Here is a 19,081-nt window from a genome sequence, read left to right as displayed (position 1 = left end):
GTACCTGACTGGTGACCAAAAGGTGTGTGGTTCAAACTCACCTCTGCAGGAAAAAGATATGGCACCCTGCTTCTGGTAAAGACTGGAAATCCTGTGGGGCAGTTCTGCTCTGTCCTGTAGAGTCACTATGAGTTGGAACTGACTAGCTGGCAACAAATTTAGTTTTGGTTTAACTAACAACTGGACATCTATAAGCAAATGTAATCATACCTGTATATATCAAGTAATTACCGTTATCAATTCTAGGTTTTCCAAAATGTCCAGTGAGGATTTTGTAGACTGGGTATTTCCTTACAAAAAGGCTGAAAAGTCTTTTGCCTACATGCTCACTACACCCAACTTTTCCTTACTCCTTTTCCTTTTCTCATGTTACACTCATCAAACTCTACATTTTACATATTTTTTAATGCATCTCCCCATACTCTCTAAACATACAATCTTATTACCATATTTCAGCTCTTGGTACTTATCTGCCTCTTCTTTACAGAACTCTATCTCTTAGATGGAAGATAGTGTCTAGCATATGTACTCTCTCTCTCCCCCACATGAAGGCAGTAGTAGCTTCATCAACCAGAAATAGGATACAAGTAGTGCCTAAGGCATCTGACAATTAACCAGAAAGTTGGCAGTTCAAATCCACCAGCCACTTCTCGGAAGGAAGGCTGGGCAATCTACTTTCATAGTGATACTGCCTCAGAAACCCAAGGAGGGGTCGCTATGAGTCGGACCTGACTCCACGGTAGTGAGTGAGTGACACAACTATCTGCTTCCTGGTTAGGAGCAAGTCTTGATCTCTTTTAAAAACTATAGCTTTAATTATACACTATGTTTCAAGACAAAAGTATATACCTAATCATGTATACAGTAAATGGCAGTATTCCCAGAGCACTAATCCTATCCCACAGGATGTGCAGAAAAGAAGAAAAGGGGGAGGGGGTGTCCCTTATCAAAGGCTTGAAACAGTTAATTAACTGGTAATTTTGTTTCAAGTGCTGAAAAGAATCAGGTTCTTTCTTTGCACTTCCAGTTACTAGAAATACATTAACTATGAAAATACAGGATTCTGAATACATAGAAACAAATGAGGTGAAATAGATATAAGCCAAATTCACACTTGAATCATATTTGGCAATGAGAATCCCATAAGGAAGAAAGAAAATCAGGGATAAGTTGTATATTGCTATATGCATCACATCTCACAATGCATGTCTGCTTTTGTAAGCCACTCCATGAATCAGAGAAGCACTTGAGAAGTCTCCACAAAACTGCAAACAACTCATCTATAATCTACTTGCTTTAGACTTAAGATGACTTCTACTTTGTGGTACTCTTCAGTAAAAAAGAGAACAGCACCTTTTTTGATCAAGCATATCCAAATGTTCATGGGAAAATAACTTTCTACAGGATATTTCTTCTCTCTAAAATCAAAAGAACTTGCCATCTTCTAAGATATTCAAGACTTCTTCCTTTCTTGGAGCACACACGGGGTTCTTTACCTTCCCCAATCAATACAACTTCAGCCCCCTAGTATTCATCATGAAGTAAAGTGACCAGTAAAATCATTTAAATGTCCTGGCCAAAGGGAAAGAGCACTGGGGGTATAGTGGTTAAAGCATTCAGCTGCTAACCAAAAGGTTGACAGTTCAAACTCACCAGCCAAGATGAAGCAGTCTGTTTCCATAAAGATTTACAGCCTTGGAAACCCTTAGGGGGCAGTTCTACTCTGTCCTAAATGGTCGCTATGAGTCAGAATTGACTCAATGGCAGTAGGTTTTGTTTGGTTTGATCCAAAAGGGATTGTGAAGGAGTCAACACTAGGCACATTAGGGGCAAAATGTATACAACTGGAGATGTCAGCAGACAATCTTCAACTACAGAAAGGGTATGATGCAAAACAGAACTGTTAAAGGCCAAAACTGACTAGAGGCAAGCCCTATGGACATTAATATTAAATGTGAAAAATTATTCTGTCAAACTCGCCCTGAATTACACTGCTTAGCAAGTATCTAAAATCTCTTATTGCATCTCTTTCTACCCAAACCTACATGCGGAATAATATCCATAACATAAGGACAAAAATATACTGTTTTGAAATTCTGAAAACAGCATCAAGATGGTACCAAAAGTTTCATATGCACAATCACACGCTCTTTAAATTGGACAAGGGGATTTACCGCCTGTCACATACCCAAAATTTCCTGCTAGTTATTCAACCCCATCCAAAAGAATCAGGATGGCTATCAGGAATTAGAAACATGACTTTAAGTGAGAATAGCTAACCTATGCAGTATTAAAACCTGTTGTCATTGAGTTGATAACAACTCATAGTGAACCTGTAGGGTAGAGCACAAGTGCCCTCATAGGGTTTCCAAGGCTGTAAATATTTACTGAAGCAGTATCGTATCTTTCCCATGGAAGACTGGAGGGTTCTAACTGCCAACATTTCAGTGAGCAGCTAAGCACTTTAACCACTGTGTCACCAGGGCTCCTTCATGCAGTATTAATGGGTAATATTGCTCCAAGGTGGCCAAAACTGGTTCTTGGGATAAAAACCTTAGATATTATAATCATTTATGCTAAACCCCCATCTAAGCTCAATCCCACACAACAAAATCCTATTCCTTAAATTAAACTCATGGGAGGAGAAGATGGTAGAAACTGGGGGGTAGGGGGTGGGGGGTGGGAGGGGTTGTGGGAAAAAAAAGACTGAGAAACACTGAACTAAACAAATACTTCCCATCTGTTTTACCCACTGATTTAGTCAATCTCTTGCAACTATTTTAGGAAGCAAACTCTAAGAAATCACTGATACTACTTTTTTTTACAATGCAAACATTGAGTAGTACATAAAATAGACTAAATTTAATTATTAGCAGCTTCCTGAAAGCTCTGAAATGTTTATTAAGGGCACAAAGACTTTTTAAGGGTATTTACAAACTCTGCACAAGGATTAGCTTGAAGAGAAACATTTTAGAAAGGAAGGGAAAAAGAAGAACAAACTTTCTTTTAGAAGAAAGCAAAATAGAAAATTTAAACCTAGCATTCAACTGGCTGCTCATCCATGGAAAAATGACCAGTGTTTTTAAATCTATCTTAATGCCACTGTGCTAGGAAGTAGGGATACAGTCTGTTCCCCAGGGTCTCATAGCATGAGCCAATCCTCTCTCCCTAATATTGTTAACAAGGAATAAGATACCTGGTTAACACAGGTAATGCCTCTTCCTAACCCCTTCCAAACCCACCTTCATTTTAGTAGACAATATGGAGTCAAGAAAACCGGAGTTCATGTAGAGGAAAATGAAGTTATACTGTTACCATCCTGACTAGAGTAAGAGTCCTTAGTTTCTAAGAGTTTCCTACAGATCAGTAGAATGTCCTTAAGGTAAATGAATCATTCCTGTCACCTTAAGAAAATGTATCCACTGTTCAGATTCACAGCACAGAATCTGGAACCTGATGGACATAGTATGGAATAACAACCTAAAAGTAGTGGTTCTCAAACTTGTCTGCATCTTAGAAATACCTGAAAAGCTTTTAAGATTTCCATTACCCAGGCTGCACTCCAGTAAGCAGACAACTCTGAAAACCACTGATACCAAAAACTTGGGGAGAAAATGGCTGCTTTCCAGGATTGGAGATATGTTGATATTTCTTACAACATAAACAGTAAGCTTCCTCACTATTTCTTCACTAAGAACTAGTATGAACTCACTTGGTATATTTAAGAGGAGTTTCCAGGCTGCCTGAAAACTTAGGGGGAAAAATACAACCCTGAATATATGAAGGAAAAAAAAACCATCTCAAATGGAATGCCAGAAAAGATATTAAGTAAATAAAAATAATCAAGCTTTAAAATGCCCAAATCTGTTAGAAATTGACATTAAGAATCAAATTCCCACTCCTAAACACCTGAAAAGTTAAGAGGCGGAGGGAAAAATAACAACCCTCAGGCTGGCTTGTAAAGGGTTTTTTGTTTGTTTGTTTAATACATCTGAAAAGAATGCATATACAAAGAATTGAGACATGAGAAAGCATTGGTTCAACACTAATGAATCTATAAGAATTAGGATTTGGGGAAGATGGAAAAGATTACCTAAACATTTTTTTTTTTTTTTTTTAATTGGAAACTACAACCAAAATAAGCTGATAAAATCCCTATTAACACTTATGAAGAGTCTTCATAAGACTCTTTCTATGACTTTTATTAAACTAGAGAGCCTCAACTGGTTACTCTAGGGTTCCTCATATGTAAAACAGAAATAAGGGGATTCCCCTGACTGGTCCCCATGTTGTTAAATGTTCTCCCCACCCCCACCCTCACCCCCAGCTTCTTAATGAAGCAGGCCTCCATCCCCATCACTTGAAAGAGGATGTGTGAATCATTCCATAGACATCTTTCTGCTAGCACCACCCCTCACATTTCCTCTATCCATCAGGTCTTCGGCTGTGTTCTAGGAACACCATATCAGACACTATTAAGCTGCACATCTAAGCTAAGCATATTAGACAATGACTGACAGGGAAAAAATTTTTTTAATTATGAACTCAATTCATTTGGTGTATTTCAGAAGGTGCAATACTTTTCTTCACTTATCAGTAAAAGAAGTTCAAAAAATAACTTCCAAAAAGAATCAGCAAATGGCAAACAAATTTCCTTGAAAGTCACAGTCACATATATAGTGCATCCTAGAAAAGAGGAGGGGCAATACAGGTTCCACCCACTTTCATGAGTTTCATCAAATACTGGACCTACTCAAGGGTGGAGAGAAAGGCAACTTTCAAAAAGGAGTATGTTCTTAAATGAGGCATTTACTCTACTCCTTCCTAAGAGCACCAGGTTGGGGAACAGGTTTCTAAATTAGATCTAAGAAGTGGAATGTGAAATCAATCCGTCCTCCTCCTTCAAGGGCTGTCCACTGGTTAATGATTAAAAAACAAAAACAAGACTAATAAAACGAACTCCCCACACACTCCCCCCAAGAAGGGAAGGGGAAAAAAAAAAACAACCTAAAATGTCCCAGATTACTCTCCAGAGTGGAACCAGGGAGCAGCTTCAACAATTCAAATTAGTCTGTTACAGAGTCAACAACAAGCATGCCTTGCTTTTTTCTTTAAAAAAAAAAAAAAAAATTTTCTTTTAAACAAAACAAAACCTAGTACTGATCACTTTACTGACAATACACAATTACTCAAAATTAACTAGTACTGGGAGGGGGAAGGGGGCCATACCTATGGGCCTTGTCTCACACGAGTGCATGGGGGTGGGTGCAGGGCATTTGTCATTATTGCAAAAACGAATTTTAATTTTTAATCTTTAGTTTGATTTAAACATTGCTTTTAGTATGATGCCGACACCAGCTGTGCAGAAAGGGCTCTGGAGAGATGTTCATAGCAGCACACACCTGCGGCTCTTCTTCGGTTCTGGAGGCTCCAGGGCAGCCAATATTGCTTCATCAAATACATTCTTTAGGCCTTTCTGAAAAGGGGTAGAAAGAAAAAATGGGCAGTCTGATTTTCAGTATAAAGATGAAGATCAATTAAAAAACATTCAAATCTCCAAGAGACGGCAAATTATGAAACGTTAAAAAACACCATGAATCTCAACACAGTAATCTCACTTCACTAAGTTTTGTCCAGGCAGAGCACAGGAAGGGTCCAACAATTCAGCAGAAGAGGAGTAGATATTCATAAGTGAGACAGTGGTCCTCTGAGAAAGCTTTTGCAGACTGATGTATGTCATAAGAAGCAAACAAGCACATGTGTCATTTGCTCATTCAATATAAGTTTTGTAATGTGCTGCTGAAACATTTTACATGAAAACAAGTAAAGCAGCTCTGCATTCAAATGAAACGGCTGGATATGGAACAGGACTGAGGATCAGCAGGAGAGTAGCAACTTTATTACATGGAAGGCACAGGCAAAGAATGGAGAGAGTGATTATGGTGGCTGTATGTAAGATATTCACTTTGAACTCCCTTTATCCCAACAATCAGACAGAGCCAAAGGGATTTAAGGAAGCAAAAATGTGGGTACCTGGTACAAATGTAAAACTAGAGCCAGTCCGTGCAACAGGAAGAAGGCTTCATCAGGCATTTTATACAAACAATTGTATTTTTTTAATTTCAAAATTTTAAGGTAACCACAATTGTATGTTTCCCTCACAACAATAAAATCAGAAGCAGGAAAATATAAGGTGGTAGCTTTACATCTCAACATTAACAAACCTTAAGTCAACTGTTAAAATGGATGCTATTCTTAAAAGATAATGTAACAAATCATCTCATAAAGCACATATACATCAGTATCTTCCCCACCCCAGACTGACAAATACTCCACCAGAGCACAGACAGCCAAAGCAACAGCAACACAAAGTTTCACTGCACAAAGGAAAACCAAAAAAGAATCCTCCCTTCCCCATTACAGCTCTACTAGCAGGTCACCTTTTTTCCATGAAAGTTTGTCATGCAATTACAATTAACAATCAATCATAAGAGTAAAATGATGTTAGTGTTATTTTCTCCATCTAGAACTAAGATCTAGAAATATTTAAAAACTCTTCTTATTTTCTCCAAGAGGACATTCTTAATGCCAGACCAAGTTCCCTTTTGCAATAGTAATCCAGACCAAAAAGCTCTGAGCATCAGGCAACTCAAGCAGCAGAAAGAAAAACATGTCCAATTTGACTCCTGATCACAAAAAATATTCTATAAGGTATTGCATTCTTGCCCAAAAACTAATACAGAGGTTGCTCTAAGATGGTGAGTAAAAAGACGCAGAGGCTTTCAAACAGGATGGTTTTATTCCTTCGTTTTTAAACGATATTTCTACAGTAGTGGGACAGGAAGCAGCAGCAAAGAGGGAAAGGAGAAACAGTTTAGAATATACAGCACTTCCTTTTGGGTTGAGTTTCCGGAGGCTCGAGGGCAGCTAGGATAGCCTCATCAAACACATTCTTCAGACCTCTCTATAAGACAGAGGGGAGGAGAGAGAATAGCAGCCAGGTTAGAGGATTAGAAAGACTAGCAGATACAAATAGCAGTCCGGATCAAATAGGCTGAATTCACAGAAGCAATGTACGTCAAGAAATAGAAATTCCAGAAAGCTTTATCTTAAACTCATTACTGGGAAAGTAAAAAATTCAACAGAGATTTCCTACCTCAAAAAAGGTTAGCTGTGCAAGAAAGCAATTTTTATGAAAATGCAGTATATGTTGACCTCTGAAATAAAAACAGCACTAACATTACCACATTTTAATTAAAATAATGCCAAGAGGGAAAAAAAAACGTAAACCTTAAATATGTATTTGGATAGACAGAGTAACTGGATAATTAAACCTTGTGGAATTCCCCAGTATTTCTCCTAATAAGAATGGCATATACATTTTGGAAACAAATCTACTACAATTTCAAGCTTATGTGAATTCAGCCCCTGAATAACTGAAGGACACAAATAGCAGACTAACAGGCATGCTACATGTTTCTAGGTTCAACAACATATCTGGATGGGATTAAATCAGGATTTCAGAGTTAACTTATCTCACAAGAAAAATGTTCAGACATTTAGAGTAAGCGTTAATTACTTAGCAGTATCAAGTAAGAGGAGTTTAAACAGACTCTAGAAACAGCATACACTTCAGTTATTCAGTAATGTTATTAAAGCAAGTAACCACCACCCAAGTCATAGAAAAACAAAGAATGGGGTCCTAGAATGAGTTTTAGCAAGCAATCCAGTGCTTTAAGATGTCTGCATGGGTATTAGAGCATAAGCATGGAGTGAAAACAAAGACTATTTTCAGATCTATAGAGGTTAAGATGCAGAAATACACTTACACCACAGCCAGAAACTCCAATGTGACAGGGTGACTCAGCAGTAGTGGTACTTTGGGCCCAGGTCTATAGACTCACCTAAACTCATCTAAATCTGAAGCCACAGGTTTACGACCCAAAAAAGTTTCACATGTTCTTTAGGTCAGTTTCATCCCAAGTAAACTGTGTCCAAAAGTCCCAGAACACAGTTCCAGTAACAACTGCCAGTCCTAGACCACCCTGGATCAAATATCCTCCTACCACCACTCTATTCCCACCACAGCATCCCAGGGGACTGATATTCATACATTCCATTAGATACAAAATAAATGAGAAATAGCAATACACCTAGTTCCTCACTTATCAACTCTCTCCTAATCCAACATTTCGTTTTTACAACAATAATTTTTAAAAATCTACTATCTGACTATTTTAACGACATGTGTCTGGCAGTAACAAACGCCAAGGTGAGAGTAACAATGGCTGTAATGACTAAAGTTACGTGTCAACGTGGCTGGGCCATGATTCTCAGTGGCCTGGAAGTTATGTAATGATGTAGCAGTCATCCTCCATTTTCACATACCATCGATTTCACACAACGACCTGGGCTTTGGAACCTAACCGTCTCAGTAAGTGAGGAGTGGGAGTATGTACTTTTTTAAAATTCAAAATGAAAAGTTTTCTTCTTTCTATGTCATTTACAAAGTAGAAAAGTTAAACAAAAGTTAAAGTTCCTCTGAAATTTTTTCTACACATCTAGGAACAAACAAATATAAAAAGGAGAAGAGAGCAAAAAGGAAAATACATTTTATAAGAAAAAAAGAGGGGAAGAACCATTAGAAACCAGAGTATCCCTTAACAAGAAGCAAATTATTCCTTGCTTATCGTGGACAAAGATCAATAAATATCCTATAAAATAAAACTAAGCTTTGCTTTACCTATTATTTGTTGACATATAGTTTAGTTTTAGAGGAGTCAACAAACGGAATCTAGAATCCTAAAAATTCTACCTCTCAAACACAACCACAGACCTCATTTTCTATCCTTTCTTCTTTTGCCTCTTCAAACTTCAAAATCTGGTACAAAAAATACACTTGCTAAAATAGCCCTTTTTAACATCCTAGTCTCAGCAAAGTGACTTCCTATATAAAACTGTTCACGTTGTAAAAATCTTATATAGAAGAATCCAGTCATACATAAAATAAGCTTCAACAGGGACTTTTAACTTGGGTCCACATGGCCTACTTGCCTTTACTTCCCTAAAGACATTCCATATCTAGGGAACCAAGGTATGCGACAGAGACAGAGAGAGTTACTTCAAATCTGACATGCTGCTCCACATCTATCTACCTCTCCTAAAACACACCACCCATATTTTTCTGATGACAGCATCAAAACATCAGAGAAAAGCACAATATTCAGTGCTTTGTGTGTGAAGGGGTAAATTCTTCTAAACTTTTAAAACATCTGCTTTGTAAGAATGTCAAGACTGTCTCATGTACTTTGGTCATGTCATCAGAAGGGACCAGTCCTGAGACAAGGATATCATGCTTGGTAAAGTAGAAGGTCAACGAAAAGGGGGAAGACCCTCAATGAGATGGATTAACACAGTGGCTGCAACGATGGGCTCAGGCAATGCAGCAACTGTGAGGAAGGCATAGGACTGTGTTTGGTTCTGCTGTACATGGCATCACTATGAGTTGGAACTAACTCGACACCTAACAGTAACAACAAACTGTGACGGAATAAATCTGCTTGTTAAAGCCAAAAAAAAAAAAATTACCTGCTTTATGTTGTTGCCAAGACAAACTAGGCTTGGAAGCATGTTTTTAAATTACTGGTATTAGGCCTTGAAATTATCCTGTGAAATATCCAGTTAAGCATAAAAGTTTATCTTTAAATACTCAACCAAGCACTAAATCGGAAGTTCTTAAATTATGCACTAGGTTCTATATACTAAATACCTAATGCATACATAATATGTAATTATACACATCATTTGCCTTAGTATACATATAATCAAGACTCCAATGGTATTAAAAAAACAAAATAAATAAAAAAGTATAATTACCAAAAAAAGTAAGCATAACAATTATAGGGGAATTTAATATAATTATTAGAAATCTCTACCCTTCATCCCTGCACAAAGCAGGTTTACTCATTATTCAACCTTCGAAGCACCAACAGAATATAAAGATTCTATGCTAATTACTTTAATACTTTCCTTTGTCCCAAGAACAGTACTCAAAGGAAGGAACTGGTAATACCATGAAGGTGGGGATTATTATCACACAAGTCAGTTACAACTCTCACTCTAAATACTTTTATATTGTTCTCCTGTTCCCAGAATTTAATGTCCCATCAAACTAAGACAAGTGTCCCAATTAAATCATTCAGAATTGGGCAGACCAAAAATGAGGGCTATAGAAGAACATCTCCAAAAACAAAGGAACAGAGACACTATGCAAAGCATGCTTGATAACTATGAAGAACAGCCAAGGCAGCTTTCTTACACAGAAGTCTCAGTAATCATGAATAATTCCCTGTCCCAGCTGAATTACTCCAGAAAGAGTAACAATTGTCAGAATTGGTAAGAAAAGATCAGATACATTCACATGAAAATTTAAGTCTTCTTTAAAAAAAAAAAAAAGAATTACTCACATTCTCTCTTGTTAAATTTATACTGATCTGGACTTTTCCCATAGTTTTTTGTTTGTTTGTTTGTTTGTTTAAACACAATCCCTGACCACTGCATATCATTCAGTATAACATCGGAGCTTATGAACCCAAGACCCTTACTTAGAGACTAGTAATTTTTTTCCATAAATACAGAGACCTCAAGCAATAATATGGGAGCTCTGGTAGCATAGTGGCTAAGTCACTTGACTGCTAACCAGAAGGCTGGCGGTTCAAACCCACCAGCCACTCCTCGGAAGGAAGGTTGGGCAATCCTACTTCCGTAGTGATACTGCCTCGGAAACCCAAGGAGGGGTCGCTATGAGTCGGGGCCGACTCGACGGCACATAACAACAACAACAACAACAAGCAATAATATACATTATGCAGCTGGTCACAGTTTTCCTGGGCACCTTTTTTGAGCACTGCTGACCACTGTTAGATATAACCCTTATATTCCAATGCTCTAAGAATCTAATCAACAGTAAACAAATAGATGGTGTTTCAAACAGTCCTCACCTGTGTAAGTGCAGAACACTCCACATATTTGACAGCCTTCAGGTCACGGGCCAACTTTTCAGCAGTCTCTGGGGTGATAGGCTTCTGTTTGTTCTTGGCAAGTTTCTCAATAGTAGAAGGGTCGTCTCTGAGATCAATTTGGGTCCCAACAAGCAAGAAAGGAGTCTTTGGACAGTGGTGAGTTATCTCAGGTACCCACTAAAGAAAAGGTATTTACAAATTTTAATCCACAATCCTCAAAAGCAATTTATAGCAGATCAACTTAAGTTCTAGAAAACCTTTTTCAGGGAGAAAATATTTAACCAACTCACCTTTTCTTTCACATTTTCAAATGAGGATGGAGAGACCACTGAAAAACAGACTAGAAATACATCTGTCTGTGGATAACTCAGCGGTCGTAATCTGTCATAATCCTCTTGCCCTAGGGGAAAAAGATGGAAAGAAGTCAGCAACTAAATCTTCATGTCCTCACAGCATTAGAGTCAGTCAACAGACTAAGTATGCAGCTTAGCAGAACACTAATCACTATCAGAACAAAAACAATATACTTATCAAATAAAAGGTATGCCATTTTAATGTAAAACCTGGTCAATATTTTCACTCAGCTAATTCAATTTAATATGTCAAGCACTGAGAACAGCAATGAATTACTTTTTAATTATTTGTTTTTACAGCAAAACCTACGACAACTAGAATACAACAGGACTGGCCTCAGTTCTTCCAGGTCTCGTAAGTTTTCTGCCTTTAACAGGAAGCAGTCTTAACACTTTTCTATGGTTCTCTATTAGTGGAAAATACTTGAGTGTTACTTCTCTGACAGGTTTCCGCCTTACACAGGTTCTGGCTTTCATGACTTTTACTGTATTACCAATTTATAGTTTTCAACCTATGTGCCCAACTGCAGCCCAACAATAATTAACAATAAACTACTGCTAAAGAAATGGTTAAAAATCAAACATAGTGAAACCATCCAAGGAAACAAAATCTCAAGGAAACTCAGCTGACAAAATCCATTACAACATAACCTTTTGGTTAGCAGCCCAATGCTTTAACGACTGCACCACCAGGGCTCAATTTTTTAGTTTTGTGCGTATCTGAAACTAAGAATGCCTATAAAAACTGATGTGACAAGAATTAGTGGATGCTAAATCTAAGTGGGGAAAGTTTTGATGATCAGCAGAATAACTGTATAGTCTTAAAGTGTCATCCTACAGACTGTTCATAAGTTCCAAAGGGAAAAAAATAAAGACCCTGAAGAAACTGGACAACATCTGGCTGAGTGATCAAAATAATCATCACTATTAAGTGGCAGGATTTACATTCTGAGAAAGACACATCACTAATGTAGTATTCCAACAAAAATAAATAAATAACATGAATCTAATCATAAGGAAGCACCAACCAAATCCAAAATGAGGAAAATTTTGTAAAGTGAGGGCAGGCCCTGTATTCTATAAAAACAGTGTCATGAAAGGCTGAAAAACTGATCCAAATTAAAGGAGATCACAGAGACTTGGTAACTAAAGGAAATACATGATCCTGTACTAAAGGAGGCAAAAATAGGGCTTTACTGGGTCAACTGACAAAACTGGAGTATGAATGTTAAAGCAGATAAAAAAAAGTACTATGTCAATGTTAAATTTCCTGACACTGATAACTGTACTGTGGTTAGTAAGAAAATGTTCCTGTCCTTAGGAAATATATACTTATTCAAGGCTAAAGGGTCATGGTGTATATAACCTGTTCTCAAATAGTTCAACAAAATATATTAATAATAACATATATAATGTAGAAAGAGATTAATAAAGCAAATGGAGCAAAATCTTAACAAATGGCAAATCTTGTTAAGGATATATGAGGATTCTTTGTAATATTCTTGCAACTATTCTGTAATCTTTTTGAAAGTAACCAGACACATTTCCAAAACTACAGGAGTAGGAGGAGACATGAGAGAAGGATTTATCACTGGAATTTCTAAACTGAGTTACAGAAATCCTATGTATTAAAAGGATAGTTCATCATTTTGTGATTATTATTTCTGACCAGTGTTGAGGGAGACTCTAAGAATGTAAGGCACCATTAACGGGTGAATGGATAAACAAATTCTGGTACATATATACAATGGAATACCACATAACAATAAAGAATAATGGTGAATCCACAAGACATCTCACAACATGGATGAATCTAGAGAACATTATGCTGAGTGAAAAAAGTCAATCACAAAAGGACAGATATTATATGTTGTTGTTGTTGTTGTTATGTGCCATCGAGTCGGCCCCGACTCATAGCGACCCCTCCTTGGGTTTCCGAGGCAGTATCACTACGGAAGTAGGATTGCCCAACCTTCCTTCCGAGGAGTGGCTGGTGGGTTTGAACCGCCAGCCGTCTGGTTAGCAGGCAAGTGTCTTAGCCACTATGCTACCAGAGCTCCCAGATATTATATGAGACAACCATTATGTTAACAAGTTAACAAAGAAAGAAACATTTTTTGACAGTTACTAAGGATGGGAGGGGAAGGGAAGGAGAATCACTAATTAGAAGCATTTAATTCTGATGAAGGGAAAGGCAATACACAATATGAGGGAAGTCAGCACCCTGTAACCAAGGCAAAGAAATACAATGAGAGTTATACAAGAATAAAGAATTACTACAGTAAATAACTGCCTGAGGCATTTGACTGTAAACCAGAAGGTTGGTGGTTCAAACCCACCAGCCACTCCTCAGAAGGAAGATGGAGCAATCTACTTCCATAGTGATACTGCCTCAGAAACCCAAGGAGGGGTCACTGAGTCAAGTCCAACTCCACGGCACATAACAACAACAATACAGTAAATAATATACCATATACAATCATGCAACAATAACAATAATTTGGGAGTAGATACATATGTAGATATATATGCTAAGTAGGTGTGGGAGGTCGTACAGGACTACACCCATGTGCATATACAGGTACGGCTGTGGATTTTTCTATATACCTACTTGTATGTTCTGCATGTATATTCATATACAACAGCATACATAAGGAGTACAGCTATGGAAACTACTTAGACATAACCAACCAATTTGTGGGACTGAGTTACTAGGCTTGAAGACTAAGGACCACAGTCTCAGGGAACATCTAGATCAACTGGCCTAACACAGAACATAAAAACAATGTTATACATACTAGTTTGGTGAACAGTGTGTGGGGTCTTAAAAGCATGAGAGTAGCCATCTAAGATACAACTGTCAGTCAAAGCAACAGAGAACGAAGAAAACCACAGACTCAAAGACGCAATTAGTCCAAATGACTAATGGCCACATGAACCATAGCCTCCTCTAGCCTGAGACCAGAAGAACTAGATGGTGCCCAGCTACCACTACTGATCATCCCAACCAAGGACACAATAGAGGGTTCTGGGCAGAAAGGGAGAAAAAACTCAAATTCCTTTGAAAAAAAAAAGACCAGACTTACTGATCTGACAGAAATCAGAGGAATCTCCAAGACTACTACTCTAAGTCACCCTTCTAACATGGAACTAAAGCCACTCCTAGAGGCCACCTCTCAACCAAATAACAGACTAGCCTATAAAATAAAGTTAACACCCATGAGGAATGTGTTCCTTAGAACAATCAGTTATACAAGATCAAAATTGCAACATTTGCCTAAAAACAGACAAGGTGGCAGGAAAGGGCAGGGAAACTGGGAACCCAGGGTGGAACGGGTGAGGGCACTGGCATACTGTGGAGAGTACAACTAATGTCACAGAATAACTTGTGCATAAATTACTGAATGGAAAACTAATTTGCTGTTTAAACTTTCACCTAAAGCACAATATGTTTAAAAAAAAAAAAAAGAATATAAGAGAGCTATCAAAACACAGTAATGTATGATGTTACTATTATTACCATTGAAATATGTCATATATCATAATTAAACAACAAGGGTAGCCACAGGGTAATATAAAAATTAAATAAAGGCTAAAAGAGAAGCCAGGAAGAAAACAAAATCACCATCAGTATCACCAACATTTATTAAATACTTACTAATGAATAATGATGATATACTTTGTTGTTGTTGTTGTTATGTGCCGTCGAGTCCACCCCGACTCACAGCGACCCCTCCATGGGTTTCCGAGGCAGTATCACTACGGAAGTAGGATTGCCCAACCTTCCTTCCAAGGAGTGGCTGGTGGGTTTGAACCGCCAGCCTTCTGGTTAGCAGTTAAGTGCTTTAGCCACTATGCTACCAGAGCTCCTGATGATACACTAGGGGTAGTGTAAAAAGGAATTCAAAAGTGTACAATTGAATGTGAAACTTTCACTACTCAGGGATTAAAAATTAAACAGTGGGTTTAAAGAGAACAAAACTGGCCAAACTCATGAACCATTCTTTCAATCTAAACTGCTTGAGCTCTAATACCAACTAGAGCTTTGAAGTATCACATACCAAAGTTGGCACCAAACATATCCCAGTCCCTGTGTTTTTTCTTTTTTAAAAACAGGTATGTAATTCTTAAGTATACAGCTCCTGAGCTTTTACACATGTGTATACATTTTAAAATTCATTACTATTATTCAATCTTCATACCATCACTAAGAAGAAAATGGTTTAAACATTTTGTATTTCAAGGAAATTAAGTTCCTGTTAAGCAAGTTGCAAGCAACCAAGCTATCCGGTCTATCTAGCTTCTAAGTCCAAGATTTTGACTGAGGGATGATTACAATGATTAAAAATCAAGAGAGAAGCTATCTTCTGAAAAGTCATTCTAAAACAACAATTGCCAATGTATAAGAAATCCACCACTCTGTCAGTTTGTCCTACTGTAGTGGCTTGCATGTTGCTGTGATGCTGGAAGCTATGCTACCAGGTATTTCAAACATCAACAGGGTCGTTCATGGTGGACCAGTTTCAGTGGAGTTTCCAGACTAAGACAGACTAGAAGAAGGACCTGGCAACCTACTTCTTAAAAAACTGGCCAACGAAAATCTACTTCCATAGAGATAGTACCTCAGAAACTCAAGGAGGGGTAGCTATGAGTCAGGATCCACTGGAAGGCAGTGAGTTTGTTTTTTTCTTTTTTGTTGTTGTTGTTGTTATGGTAAACAAAATCTGCATCTTTTTGATAAGGAATAACATTTAAAATTTGAAGTAAAATGGAGTTATTGGTAGAGAGATAATTACACATGGGATAACTGTGAGGACTCATTAGCAAGAATTTAGTGTTTTGACCACAGACAAAGGCAGAGCCCAATCTTTGGCCTTAAATGGTATTATTTAAATTGTTTAAATATATCTGTAAAAATTAAAGCCAGAGGCAAGACAGAAACACTAAAAAGAATTCAGAATAAAACCAGCCACTGAACACAATACAACAAAGCAAGGAAGGAAGTCAGAAGCCATCTTCACAGGCATTGTGATAGTTGGAGCTGTGTGTCAATTTGGCTGGACCCCAGTTCTGTGTGGTTGTTCCCATGATGGGATTGGATGACTATGTTCTGAGTGGCCAATCTGTTCAGGGGGAGTTTCCCTAGGGGTGTGGCCTGCTTCCAGGATATCCAGGGACATCCTAGGAAGAGAGACATTCTTCTGTGGATCAGGATTCTGATTTGCTGTCTACAACTGTCCGTGAGTGAGCAGTCCACAGTTCGGCCTGGAGATCTTGGATCCGTCACTCATTGGAGTCAACAGCCGGTGTACTGCCTGCCAGCCTTGAGCTTCTCGGCCCCTGTGGTTGCGGGAGCCAGGGAAAGCCTCCAGCCTGACGTTTGCTCCAGGGACTTTGGACTTGCCGGCCTCTATACGTTTGTCAGCCATTTTCCTAAGATAAATTTCTCTCTCTCTTTATATATATATATAAGCTTTGCTGATTTTTGTTTCTCTAGAGAACCCAGTCCAACACAGGCATGAACGCTTTAGCAGAAAGAAAACTGAGTTAATGGCATGACTACAAGCGAAGACAGGGATTCTGAGATTAAGCCCTCTACAGAAAGAAAGATAAGCTACCTCCTGTTATGTACAAAGATAGAAAACTCATTCTGGATGCCTACAGCTTCAGGTATCCAGTGTCTGCCAAAAAGGAACTCTGGCCCATAGTGATTTCATCCCGCTCACAAGATACTCAGTAAGGATCAGCATGAATCCGATCCCCAAAATAAAGGGACTGATCCAGTCCTCACCTTTCAATTATCCATCCTCATCACCAGCCACCCTCATAGCATTCTGTCTCTGACCCTAGCCACCCAGAGCTAGGTCGGAGTCTGTAAGTTAAAAGAATACCATCCTTCAGTCTGCCAAGTAAAACAGATGTCAGCTACAAATTTGGGAATTCACACAACACCGCAATTTTCTGACCTACCAGCCAAAATTTGGGGTTAGTTTCCCATTACTGCTTCAGGATTCTAGGCTTAAAGCTCAGAAGTCCACACAACATCCTTACTTTCTGACATGCTAGCTCCTACCGGGTTCAATTATCCACTGGAACAGCTCACATGATTCAAGGAGCGTATACCATATTTGTTGTTGTTGTTAGGTGCCATCAAGTCAGTTCCAACTCATAGTGTACAATGTATGTACAGCAGAACAAAACACTGCACAGTCCTGCATTATCCTCAGAATCCTTGCTATGCTTGAGCCTATCACTGAAGCCACTGTGTCAGTCCATCTCTTTGAGAGTCTTTACAAACACACACACCATTTTTTTTTTTTTAAACAATACTTAGTACCACTTAGGAGCTCTGGTGGCATAGTACCTAAGGCATCTGTCTGCTAACCAGAAGGCTGGCAGTTCACACCCACCAGCCACTCCTCAGAAGAGAGACTGGGCAATCTACTTGTGCCGAGATGCCACCTCGGAAACCCAAGGAGGGGTTGCTTTGAGTTGGATCGACTCAACGGCAGTGAGTCTGGTTTTTGGTTTTGAGTACCACAGGTTTATTACAGTCAAAAAGCATACAAATTAAGAGACATGTAGGATAAAGTCTGAGAGGGTTCCCAACGCAGGATGTGTTGGCCTCCCAAGAGCAGATGTTCTTGTGAACCAGGAAGTTATCCAAGCCTTAGCATTTAGGGCTTTTATCAGCCAGTACTGCATGACAGGCTAAATCACGGCTGCTGAGGCTACTTGGTATCAGCCTCCCAGGTGAGTCTTTTCGGGTCTGGCTTGGCCCCACTCACAAATACAAACTTTCGGATGTAGTCTGGGAAATACCAGATGAAGAGACCCCAATTACTCCAAGACTCTGTCTCTGGAGCCAAAGACAAAGGCCTTCTTACTTAGGGTAAAACTAGGTCCTTTACCCCACAGTTCAAAACCCCCAAACTGGAATGGTAAAACGGTTTCCTTAGTGATATCTTTTAACTCTAAGAAGATATAGAACTAATATAGATACAAAATAAATCAAATCCTATTATTTTTAATTTCAGTTAATCTACCCTTATTTAATACTTAACCAGTAACAAATCAGTTGCTATTAAGTCAATTCCACCTCGTGGTGACCCCATGTGCTGCACAAAGTACAACTGTGCACTTCATAAGGTTTTCAATGGCTGTGATCTTTCAGAAATACATCATCAGATCTTTCTTCTGAGATTCCGCTGGGTGGGCTCAACTATCAACCTTTTGGTTAGCATCTAAGTACATAAACTGTGGTAGTTAAGTTTGCGTGACAACATGGCTATGGCTGGGCCTGGTCGAGTGGCTGGGCAGCTGGATGTAGTATTCCCCATGATGAAACTGGTAATTAACTCCATGGTGAAATCTACTGTGAGCAGCTGAGTGGCTGCCCTAAGGATGTGGTCTGCTTCCTGTATATAAGGAGAAGCTTTGGGGAATGATCTCCAGCTTATGGCACACTTGAACCCTGCACGTAGCCGTGTCATTGTTCAGCAGCCTGCCATGCTCTGCCAACCTTGGAACTTTCAATGGACTTGAATTCATGGCCTGCCATATGGTTTGGTAACATCAGGGCTGTGCCATTTTATTTGTCAACCTTGGGCTTGTTAGCCTCAGCAGCCAGTAGCTGCCTGAGTGAAGAGAGGCCTCTAGCTTCAGTGCGCCGGAGCAAGAGGCAGAGCTGAAGCCCAAGGTTGAGGG

General features: G+C 38.8%; 1 protein-coding gene across 1 annotated transcript in view; it reads right to left on the bottom strand.

Moving 5' to 3' along the window:
• Positions 1 to 5,386: 5,386 nt before the first annotated feature.
• CDC42 (cell division cycle 42) overlaps positions 5,387 to 19,081 on the bottom strand; it is a 31,326-nt gene continuing 17,631 nt past the window's right edge. The window contains exons 3-5 of the mRNA XM_007935680.2: positions 11,312 to 11,421; positions 11,001 to 11,198; positions 5,387 to 5,476 (exon numbers count right to left, since the gene is read on the bottom strand). Coding sequence (XP_007933871.1) covers positions 5,387 to 5,476; positions 11,001 to 11,198; positions 11,312 to 11,421 — 398 coding nt within the window. The remainder of the gene's footprint in view (positions 5,477 to 11,000; positions 11,199 to 11,311; positions 11,422 to 19,081) is intronic.

Source organism: Orycteropus afer, unplaced genomic scaffold, assembly GCF_000298275.1.
Source record: "Orycteropus afer afer isolate SDZICR_OR568_19922 unplaced genomic scaffold, OryAfe1.0 scaffold00031, whole genome shotgun sequence".
In the NCBI taxonomy this organism is placed as follows: Eukaryota; Metazoa; Chordata; class Mammalia; order Tubulidentata; family Orycteropodidae; genus Orycteropus; species Orycteropus afer.
This window is presented reverse-complemented; position numbering and strand designations above follow the sequence as displayed.